Source organism: Aedes albopictus, chromosome 1, assembly GCF_035046485.1.
Source record: "Aedes albopictus strain Foshan chromosome 1, AalbF5, whole genome shotgun sequence".
Lineage (NCBI taxonomy): Eukaryota > Metazoa > Arthropoda > Insecta > Diptera > Culicidae > Aedes > Aedes albopictus.
In genome coordinates, this window is record NC_085136.1 from 326,772,038 (window position 1) to 326,784,352 (window position 12,315).

At 40.0% G+C, this 12,315-nt stretch overlaps 1 protein-coding gene across 6 annotated transcripts in view; it reads left to right on the top strand.

The window, feature by feature from the left end:
• LOC109406392 (uncharacterized) overlaps window positions 1-12,315 on the top strand; it is a 400,264-nt gene that overhangs the window by 262,005 nt on the left and 125,944 nt on the right. For all 6 annotated transcript variants that reach the window (XM_062847298.1, XM_029867662.2, XM_062847299.1 and 3 more), the window contains one exon: window positions 3,944-4,055. In XM_062847298.1, coding sequence (XP_062703282.1) covers window positions 3,944-4,055 — 112 coding nt within the window. The remainder of the gene's footprint in view (window positions 1-3,943; window positions 4,056-12,315) is intronic.

A 12,315-nucleotide genomic window follows, 5' to 3' on the forward strand; every position in this document is an offset into this window, starting at 1 on the left:
AAAATAAAATTTCAAAAGTTTATAATTCAAAAAGAAGCATAAAATGTATATACTTTTCAAAAACTATACATACAGAAATATCCTCAAAAATTGAGCAAAAATGTGTCTTCTATAAATAGTTCCTTCCGAGATTTTTTGGTGAACTTTCGGGATTGAGCTATTGAATGAGAGGTGTTCCTGGGATTTCAACTAGAGTTCCTTCCATGATTTCTACAGGATTTTTTCGCGGTCATCTGAGAGAGCTGCACCCAATGCACAATGGTCCGAGGACCAACATTAAGTGGAAAAAATTAATAACTCAAAAACCATCCAAGATAGAGTCTTCATGTCTTCTAGACATTTGCTCGTGAGTCCAAGCCGCGTTATATGCAAAAGTGTCCTAAACGCCAAATCTTAAAATACTTCATATTTCAGCACCTAACTTTTCTATTTCAAAAGATATCGAAATAAAATGTTCTGCAAAGTTGAAGAAGGTAAAAACTCCGACAACTTTCTCGAAGAGCAGTTTTTTCTATCTCTTCAATCTAAGTAGATATAACTTATTGAAGAAATAAAAAGTCCGAAATTGGTTTTTTGTCATATGTCAAAAACTATCATGTTCAGAGCAATTGTACATATTGCCAAAATACACATTTCGTCAGAAGACATCAAAGCTGTACGATGTTTCTATCAAAAGATATAAGTATTTTTGTACTTTTTTAAGCCAATTTTTCTAGCGTAACATTTGAAAAAGGCGTGCAATGGTTTTAACCGGTGTCAAGCCATGGGAGTCACATTAGGTTGATTTGCTTTTGAATGCTGACATATTTGAGGCGATAAAGCGTGAATAAAAAAATACAATGATTTTAAATATTGGTATCAAATGCTTAACCTACAAACTAGCAACACGGTCAAGCCAGCAACAAAGCGATATGATCGCAGCAAACGGATATCAATTTCGACCAATCAGCGTGCAATCAGCGTGCAATCAAGAAACTATGTATAAACGACTTTTGCCTTTTGGTTTTGTCTAAAAGTTTGCCGAATAAAGTATGGGTCGCACACGCATATTGAAGGCGTGAGGGAGCTGCGAAGACAACTCTCCACGAGGTGAATGTAAATTACACTCACCTTGTGGAGAGTCGCTTTCACAGGTCTGTCACGACTTTGATATGGGTTTCCGACCCCTACTCTATTCAGCAAACTTTGAGACAAAACCACAAGCCAAAAGTCGCCCATACATCGTTTCTTGATTGCACGTTTCTGAGCTGAGAAAACAGCAAGTGAGTGTAACTCTTCGCAAGTGAGTGTTCCCATCCCTGGTCCTTGGATGAGCTCTAGTGGAAATCCGAGGATAAGCTCGTGTAACTTCTCTGCTCTGGGAGAAATCACGGGAAGATTTTCTGGAGCAGCCCCAAGAGGAACGTCGGAAAGAAACGTGGAATATATTCAACAAAAAATCCCGAGAAAAACTCCAGGAGAAACTGGACGATAACATCTGCAATGTATCCTAAAAGAAATTCAGCGATCTCCACTGGATATACCATGATAGAAATTCCACGAAAATGGAAGGCTCCCTGTGAAAAACTCCATGAGAAATTGGTTGGCATTCAAGTTGAATTCCTGGAAGATTCACAAAGAAGATTCACAGGAAAGAATTGTTAGAAGCTTGGAAAGATGCTCCAGGACACCGGAAGGGATTTGAAAAAGGAGTATGAAAAATTATGGCAGATATTCCAAGAAGTACTTCTAAAAAGTTCCAGAAAGGGTTCCGGTTCATTTGGCCGAATGCCATTTGGCCGATCGCCATTTGGCCGAATCCCACTTGACCGGAAGGATCATTTGGCCGAATGCCGTTTGGTCAAAAACATGAATGATGAGCTTTAGTGACTATGACACTGTTCTCCACATCGTTATAACTCGAAAGAACAGCCAATGCTTCAAAAAAGACGAAACTGTAATGAATGGCCTATGATTAAAAGAAGGAAATATTCCTGGTAATCATATTATCAGGTAGAATGTCAAAATCTTCCTCTGAATTGTTTCGATCGCAATTCGCACAAACGGCATTCGGCCAAACGACTCATTCGGCCAAATGGCCGGACACCCCAAAGAACAAATCCAAGCGAAATGTCTGGAGAAAAAACCCTGATATTGGATTTAAACTTCCAGATTCATCTGCGTCCACAAAGGTCGACAAATTCCCAGCATGTCCAATCATATATAAATCTAAGAAGGTTGAGTTGAATTTTCCAAGGATTTTGTCGGAAACTACTTCGCCATAAGGGGCTGTTCGTGAACAATGTAGACTCGTTTTGGCCATCTCAGACCCACCCGCTCCATCTTAAACTTTTGTTCATGCGAAATTTTCAAAATTTGTATGAAGCCTAACTTTTCGACAGATCTCCCTGCCTCTTAAGGTTGAAGGATTCGTCATTGACATAATTGTCATCATTGAAAATTCAAAAGCAGTTTTCTCGCTCAAAACATAAATGTTCACATTGAAAATGTATTCACTGTATTCCATTCTGCATTCGCAATACAGTGAATACATTTTCACTGCGGAATTTCCAGCTTTGAATGAGAAAACTGCTTTCGAATTTTCAATGATGACGATTACGTCAATGACGAATCCTTCAATTTTAAGATTTGAAGATTTTAATAGTTATTTATGCAATGAGTTGCAAAAAATCGAGTTTTGCAACGAGTCGCATACAAAATTTTATGCAATGTTTTTTTCATAATGCAACCCATTTGAGTCGCATAATGCTCGTAATGCAACCCAAATGAGTTGCATTATGAATATTATGCAACTCTTTTTCATTATGCAACTCATTTCTGTTGCATAATGAGCCAGTAGTAGATCATTATTATACTGAAATGAGTCAGATAAAATTGTAATTATAATACTGAATTGCATAAAAATAATTCTAGAATTTCAAGCTAGAACTACTTGAAATGGGTAACGAACATTTTTTTACTTTACTTCGTAACGCTTCCTCTGTTAAAAATTGATTTGCTCCAGAGTCCCAATTCAAGTCTTAGTTGGGTACAAATTTACTTTGTCATATGCGCTAAATCCCGTCATATAGGATGGAAAAAAGGCAATAATTAAAGATATTTCAACATACATTTGCTCATTTATCACTGGAAATCGAAAAATTACGCAAAATTTTCATGTTCAAATTTTACTTCACTTACGACTTCACAATTTTTCTCGTCTTGCATGTGATGAAGGCAACCGCATCAAAGTAACAGCTAGCCGAATTGTTCTTCATCACCGTTCAATTTTTACTTCACCAGATGCACTTTTTTTTAACAAACAACAAGTTTTCTTTGTCCCAGGAAAATGTGTACGTAGATTTTCTGTATACGAAACATCACAACCACAGAGAAAAATTTAATCAATTATCAATTATTATCAACTCAATACAAATATTAACCGAAATATTTTGGTCGTTATTCTAAAGCTGCATCTATCTCAACATAAAACCTTTTTGCTCAATCGTACTTTGAACACATGATTTGATTTGGATTGCGAAGAATTTGACGGTCAAATCAAAATTTTTGATCATCCTATGTACCAAAGTGTCACGTGAAAGGTGTGCCGGGAATTGAATTCAGGTTGTGCCTGAAATAGACGTGGGCTAGACGGAAACATAATTCTAGGGACAATTATACAATCTCATTTTTTTGAGGAAATTATAGTTCTTTTACAAGATATGGAAGCTAATTTATAAATTAGCAACAGGTACCAAATTGGACAAGAGACGTTAGGCGAGGTGTAAGCATCAATTCGATCAATATTGATCGGTGTAAAATAAGATCTAGACGGGAATTAGATAAAAACCGTATTAAAAAATCACAAGTTCAAAAATTCTGGAATAACTATATAAATGTTATCTCTCATTACGAACAGCTCCTAACGTGTGTCATTTATCCTGCTTTCTCCCCTCCATTACAGCACAAAACGTATCTCGGCGAGCAGGAGATCCAGCATGCGGTCGAAGCAGCTGCCGTCATCTTCAAGAAGGTGGTCCTCCAGCGACGCGAGGAAAAACGCACCAAAGACGAAGGTAAGTGAATTGTGCGCTTGGTTTTCGGTCGGATACTAACAACTGACGGTTGGGTGAGGTACAAGGCGCGTAGGTGGTGGCGCTGCGTAGTCCTAGTATGTATTATAGGTACCTACTAGACATTCGGTTCGGAGGCTGGGCGTTCAACGGCACGAAAAGTGGAAGAAAAATGTCTCATTTAGAGTAGAGCACAGGCGCTTGCTAAACAACAACAACAACAAAGGGTGTCGCATCGGTGTGTGGGTGAATGTGACCATGCGAACGAAACGCAATCAAGGTGCTAATCAAGACGAAAGATTTCGTGACAATTTCATCCACCTTTGTCGTCGTTGGACTCCGCACACCGAACTGGGCGGGATTGTACTGTATTGTATTGCTGTGCTAACAAACTCGATATGGCTTCTCTATTTACGCTTCCCCGCGATACAGTCAGTCATCATTTTCTGCACCACACGTACCCTAACATGGCTTTTTTTCTGCACAGTATTTCATTTGCTTTGTGAATGGGGTTTGGTAGATTTGGTTTAGGTTTAGGTCGTATACTTCTAAGGGGAGGGAATAAAATATGCGCGTAACACACGGTTCTTTCAGTAGGCGAGGCCCTCTCAATGATGGGAGTTTGCTGAGTGAAGGAGTAGCGAAACGTTATCCAGGGGTGTATTGCGAGAATTTTATTATGATCTACCACGAATGACGGGGGATTTCATGGGGAGACGGATTTATATGAGCACTTTTAAACTGAGGGTTTTATTTGCTGATATAGTTGATTATACTCGCATATCATGTGCCAGTCACAACCTTATTGGCGAAAATGGAGATTCAGTTGTAGAGTCCCTAGGACGTGCACCATTATTGGCTATAGCAGGGGTTTCTATACATTTTTCCATGATGTGCACTTTTTAGTATACATTCCTGCGAAGTATGTACATCCGATCATTACATTTAGGTTCCCAGGCAGCACTGCCGTTCCATCTATCTCTCCGATGGTATGATGCCAGGTTCGCCAAATAAGAGATCATGGAAAGAAAATAGTAGCATAAGCCGACAAGCGCGTAACGAAGTATGACGACGAAGAAGCTGATGATGATTGTTGTTTGTGGTGTAGTAAAGTTGGAATTCCTATAAAAATCCTAAGGAAATTTGGAAATTGCGATGAAACATTAGCATTGTTTTAATGAAAACGAGTGGTACTGACATAACCCAGGATATTTCGATGGAAACTAGTACTTAAACCCTGAAGAGAACCAATGATCTCATGAACTCTTTTAGGAACCAGGATATCTCTAGTCTAGTCTTGGCTAAACATACAAGCCATTCATTGAAAGAATCCTGGAAAATGATAGAATCGACTGCCTCCATAATATTTCTTGTCATTATTAATGATTGCAGATTATCGACAGAATCCTTGCAGTATTCTTACCAGAAACCTCTCTTGATTCTCACCAAAATCCTCTTACTAGAACCCTCTCAAGATTTGAAAGATGCTAAACCGAATTCTCTCAGCATTCTCAACAGAAACTTCTCAGGATTCTTACCAGAATCCTCTAACAACAGAATTCTCTCAGGTTTCTTCCAAAAATCTCTCGAGATTCACACTGGAATCCTCTCAGGATTCTCACTTGCAACCTCTCAGGATTCGCAGGATTCTCACCAGAATTCTCTCAAGGTTCTCACCAGAATCCTCTCAGAATTCTCCGCACAATTATTCTAGGATTCACACCTGAAGCCTCTCTGGATTCTCATCAGAATCCTCTCAGGCGTCTCACTGGAATCCTCTAAGTATTCAAAAGAATCTCAACAGAATCTTCTTTGGATTCTCACCAAAATCCTTTCAGGATTCTCACCAGAATTCTCTCAGGATTCTCACCAAAAACTTCTCAGGATTCTTACCATAATCCTCTCATAATTCTCCCCAGAATCCTCTCAGGATTCTCACTCGAATCCTCTCAAGATTCTCACCAGCGTCCTCTAATCATTCTCACCAGAATCCTCTCATCAATCTTGCCAAAATCTTCTCAGGATTCTCACCAGAAACTTCTCTGGATTTTCACCAAAACCCTCTCATGATTCTCATTAGAATCCTATCAAGATTCGCAAGATTCCAACCAGAATCCTCTCAGCATTCTCATCAGAAACCTCTCAGGATTTTCACCAGAATCATAACAGGACTCTCACCAGAATTCTCTCAGCATTCTCCCCAAAATTCTGTAAACAATCTCACCAGAAATCTCTCTGAATTCTTACAAGAATCCTGTCAGAATCTTCTCAAGATCTGAAGTCCTCTCAAGATTCTCACCAGAACCTTCTCCGAATTTTCACCAGAATTCCCCTTAAAACTTCATCAGAATCCTATCAGGATTCGCACCCCGCAATCCCCTAAATATTCGCAAAATTCTCACCAGAATCCCTCCAGAAATCTTTCCGGATTCCCACCAGAATTCTCTAAGGATTTCCACCAGAAACCTCTCGCGACCCTCTGAGGATTCTCAGCAGAAACCTCTCTAGATTCTCAGCAGAAACCTCTCTAGATTCTCATCAGAATCCTCTCAGTATTTGCAAGATTCTCACCAGAATCCTCTCATGATTCTCACCAGATCCCTCTAATGATTCTCACCAGAATCCCCTCAGCATTCTCATAAAAATCCTCTCAGGATTCTCCCCAGAATTCTCTTAGAATTCTCACCAGATGCTTCGTTCGATTCTCACCAGAATCCTCTCAAGAATCTCGCCAGAATTCTCTCAGTATTCCACTACTTCTTTTCTGAATTCGCGAGATTCTCACCAGAAACCTCTCTGGATTCTCACCAGAATTCTCTGAAGATTCGTCCCAGAATTCTCAACCGAATCTTCTCAGGATTCTCACCAGAATCCTCTCGGGATTCTTGCCAGAATCCTCTCAGGATTCTTGCCAGAACATTCTCAGGATTCTCGCCAGAATCCTCTCAGGATTCTCGCCAGAATCCTCTCAGGATTCTCGCCAGAGTCCTCTCAGGATTCTCGCCAGAATCCTGAAAGGATTCTTATCAGAATTCTCTCAGGATTCTCACCAGAATCCTCTCAAGATTCGCACCAGAATCCCCTAAAGATTCGCAAGATTCATACCAGAATCCTCTCAGGACTTTCCCTAGAATCCTCTCAAGATTCTCGCCAGAATCATCCCAGCATTTTCGCCAGAGACCTCTCAGTATTCTCGCCAGAATCCTCCCTGAATTCTCGCCAGAATCCTTTCGAGATTCTCGCCAAAATCATCTCAGGATTCTCGTCAGAATCTCCAAAGTATTCTCACCAGAATTCTGTCAATATTCGCACCAGTGTTCTCTCAGGACGCTCACCTGAAACCTCCCTGGATTCCTGCCAGAATCTGCACAGGATTCTCACCAGAATTCTCTCAGGATTCTCATTAGAATCTTCTCAAGATTCGCAAGATTCTCGCCAGAATCCTCTCTGCATTCCTTTTGGGAGTCTCACTAGAATTCTCTCAAGATTCGTAAGATTCTCACTAGAATTCTCGCAAGATTCTCTTTAAAATCCTCTCAGGACTCTCACTAGAATCGCAAGATTCTCCCTAGAATTCTTTCAAGATTATCATCAGAATCCTCTCATGATTCTCACCAGATCCCTCTCATGATTCTTACCAGAATCCTCTCAGCATTCTCACAAAAATCCACTCGGATTTCTCTCCAGAATTCTCTCTGAATTCTCACCAGAATCCTCTCAAGAATCTCGCCAGAATTCCCTCAGGATTCTCACTAGAATTCTGTTAAAATTCGCGAGGTTCTCACAAGAAACCTCTCAGTATTCTCACCAGAATCCTCTCAGGATTCTCGCCAGAATCTTTTCAGGATTCTCGTCAAAATCATCTCAGGATTCTCGCCAGAATCCTCAAAGTATTCTCACCAGAAATCTCTCAATATTTGCACCAGTATCCTCTCAGGATTCTCACCAGAATCGTCTCTGGATTACTGCAAGAATCCGCACAGAATTCTCATAGGATTCTACCCAGATTTCTCTCAGGATTCTTACTAGAATCGTCTCAAGATACGCAAGATTCTCACCAGAACCCTCTCAACATTCTCTATAGAAATCCTTTCAGGACTCTCACTAAAATCCTCACAAGATTCGCAAGGTTTAAAATTCTCTAAGGATTCTCACCAGAAACCTCTCTGGATTCTCATCAGAAGCCGCTCAGGATTCTCACCAGATTTCTCTAAGGATTCTCCCCAGAGTTTTCACAGAATTCTCACCAGAATCCTTTCAGGATTCACAAGCTACTTACCAGAATCCTCTCAGCATTTTCACCAGAATCCTCTCTGGATTACTGCCAGAATCCGCACAGAATTCTCACAACAATTCTCTCAGGAGCTACCCAGATTTCTCTCAGGATTCTCACTAGAATCCTCTCAAGATACGCAAGATTCTCACCAGAACCCTCTAAAGATTCTCTTTAGAAATCCTCTCAGGACTGAGGATTTTCCCCAGAATTTTCTCAGAATTCTCATCAGAATCCTCTCAGGATTCGCAAGATACTTACCAGAATCCTCTCAGCATTTTCGCCAGGTTCCACTCAGGATTCTCGCCAGAACCCTCTCAGGATTCTGCCCAAAATTCGCTCAGAATTCTCATCAGAAACCTCTCTGGATTCTTTCTTAACAGAATCCTGTTAGGATTCTCCCCAGAATTCTCTTAAAATTGTCATCATAATCCTCTGAGGATTCTGAATTGATTCCTCTCATGATTCGCAAGATTCTCACTAGAATTCCCTCAGGATACTCACCAAAAACCTCTCTGGATTCTCACCAAAATTCTCTCAGTATGCTCACTTGTACCCTCCCAAGATTCGCAAGATTCTTACCAGAATCCTCCCGAGATTTTCCCTAAAATCCTCTCAGGATTCTCGCCAGAATCTTCTCAGGATTCTCACCAGAATCGTCTTTAGATTTTCACGTCATTCTCTCAGGATTCTCACTGGAATCCTTTCAATTATTCTTTCTGAATTCTCTTCAGAATTCTCTCAGGATTCTCACCAGAATCATCGTAGTATTATCACCAAAATCCTCTCAGGATTCTCTTTCGGGAACTAGGATTTCTTTTTAAAACTTTTATCGGGATTTGCTAATCCAAAATTCTCTCCAGGATTTTTCTAAATTGCCTCCGCGATTCCTCCTTAGATTTCTTGTAATTCTCGTAATATCACTCCCTGATTATTTTCTGGATGTTTGTCGGAGTTTCTTTCTGAATTTCTCCAGGAGTTTCTTCCAAGATTCCATCGTGGGTGTTCGCGAATTTGCTGCCCGAGCTTCCTTCAGGATTTTCCTGTGTTCCTACGGGGATTTCTGAGAAATCTTCCCAGGATTTCTGCAGCAGTCTCCTAGACATTTTTCTGATATTGCTCCCAGAGTTTCTTACCCAGATCCTTACCAAATTCCTTCATAGTTCATTCTGGGACTTGAGTGGATTTTAGGGGAAAATTTCCAGCAGTTTCGCAAGAGATGTTTGCGGCAATTCTACAGAAGTTCTTTGAGCTATTTATCCAAAATTATTTTCTAGGATTTATCTCGGAAATCCTTATAGAATTTCTACTACAGGAGGAAAGTTTATTCATTTAATTATAATAATAGAATACTCCCAAAAACAATCGGGCTTTTCTTTGTTTTTTTTTTAATTTTCTGAAATGCTCCTGTTTATCTCAAGATTTCCTCCGAATTACCTCGTTTTTACGCCAATAGTTATTCTTGGAGTTCCTCGCAAGATTCCACAAGGATATTACCTCGAATTTCTCATAAAAACTTTTCTTTTGCTATCCCAGGAGATTTTCCGAGAAAAAAAGCCGCTAGAATATTCTGTCACGAAATCTGAGAGAAATATCAGATGGATCACAGCAAGATCTCGAAAACTACTACGACGAAAAACCTGGAAACCCCTTTGAAAGAAATGGCGGTTAGAATTTCATGGGAAATATTAACAATAACTTCTATAGAAATCCCTAAAGGAACTCTGAAATAAACCCCAGATGCAATTCTGGGAATACAAGATAAGTGCTGAAAACCCCTGAGGGACATGGGAGACGTACGATAATTTAAAAAAAATACAGAAGAAACTTCGGGAGAAATCTCGTAAGGAAACCTGGGATCAATACCAGAGAACCCATTTGAAGAAACCCTCGAAAGAACTTATGTAAGAACAGATTCTGCCCGGAATTTCTCTATTATTTTTGCTAAGTACTCTTCCAGGATTGTTTCCCAGGATGCCTTTTGAGAATCTTTCTGTGATTCCTTCATGATCTTTTTCAAGGTTTCCTTTAGGGATTCCTCCTGGGAGTTGTGCAGTGACAACTACTTTTTCTATTTTTTTCCTGAAATTTCTCCTGGGTTTCATCCATTGCTTTCTCTAGGTCTAGGGATTTCTTAACGGATTTCTCCCAGGATTCCTTCAGAGCTTCAGGAACTCCTCCCGGGATTCCTGCAATAATTCCATCAGGGATTCCTATAGAATTCTTTTTGTGGTTTCTTCCGAGATTCTTTCAGGAATCTTTTCAAGGATCCCCCCTTGGATTTCTTCCAGCATTCATAAAGGATTCCTTCTAGGTTTTTCATAGATTATTCCCGAGATTTTATGAGGAATTCCTCTAGGGTTCTTCCTGGAATTCCCCCGAGATTCTTTCAAGAATACTTTCTAGGATTCCCCCGGAATTCCTTTAGGGAGTGCTTTCAGAATTGATTTTGGTATTCATTCAGGTATTTCAGCAAAGATTAATTTAACGAATCCTTTGTATATTCATGCTGGATATTATCAGGGATTCCTGCAAAGATTTCTTCCGAGATTTCGTCGTAGATATCTCACGGATTTCCGTTAGAAACTTCTCTTTGGTTTCTCTCAAGGACTCCTCCATGGATTCCAACAGGGGTTCTTCCATTGATTCCTTCAGAGATTCCTTCATTCATTACTTCCTAGATCCCGGGATTCCTTTTGGGATTTTTTTCGGGATTTATCCGGTATTTCTTCGGGATTCCTCACGAGATTCTTTTGATGATTCCGTCAAGAAGGCCGGGATTCCTTTAGGGATTTCTCCATGCATTTCTTCAGAAACTCCTTGTGTGATTCATTCAAAGATTCCGTAATGTAATCAGGCAATAGTATTTCTATTCTTTTTGAGTTATTATCATCTCGTAGTAGTTATCCACTTAGTTTTTGTTGAAATGTGAGTTGTTTTATTGTTGGAACTTGACTATTAGTTAACAATTTATTTGAAGATTTGAATTATGAGACACTTTGGGCATTGACACGTGTAATAATTTGTTTGGAGTATGGTGAAATTAACTGCTCCCTGATGAAAAAATAGAACTGTGTCCTTTCATAGGTCGTTTTCAGCGGTGATCCAAATTACCCATGTCTCGTCAATGATATTTTGAAACCGGAAGAATTTGTCAAGGTAACGCAGATAATGTAGGGATTTCGGGAAAACTCTCATTTTGAGGTGATCATGCTCATGAGATTCAAGGAAATGCTAGTGATTTCGAAAACAGAGCCGAAAAACAAATTTTTGAAAAATAAACAGAGCTTAAACTTCTCTATGAGCTTTTTAGGGACAACCTCCAGAAGTTCCTCCGGGAATCGCTTCAGGGGTTATCTCGGAAAACGCTCCAGGAGTTCCAAAGGAAAATACTTCAGGAATTCTCCCTGGTTTTCTTCCAGGAGTTCCTCTGAGAATTTCTCCAGGGGTTCCTACAAGATTTGCTCCAGAAGTTCCTTTGAAAATTGTTCCAGGTGTTTCTCTAGGAATTGCTTCAGAAGTTCCTCATAGAAATCCCCCAGAAGTTCCTGCAGAAAACGCTCTAGGAATTCTTCCGAGAATTCCTTCAGGAATTGCTCCAGGAGATCCTCTGGGAATTGTTCCAGGCATTTCCCCTGAAATTTCTCCGAAGAGTTCATCCAGGAGTTTCTCCAGCAAATGCTCTGGGAGTTCCTCCGGGAATTGCTCCAAGAGTTCCTCATAGAAATCCTTTAGGAGTTCCTCCAGGAAATGCTCCAGGAGTTCCTCCGGGAGTTGCTACAGGAGTTTCTCCGGAAAGCCTGTTTTTTATATACTAAAAATTGCTCCACGAATTCGTCCAAGAATTGATCCAAGAATTCCTTCGCAAAATTGCCCAAGAAGTTCCTTCGGGAATTCCTCTGAGAATTTCTCCTGGGGTTAATCCAGAAGTTGCCCCGAAAATTGTTCCTGGAGTTTCTCCGAGAATTCTTGCAAAAGTTTCACCAGAAA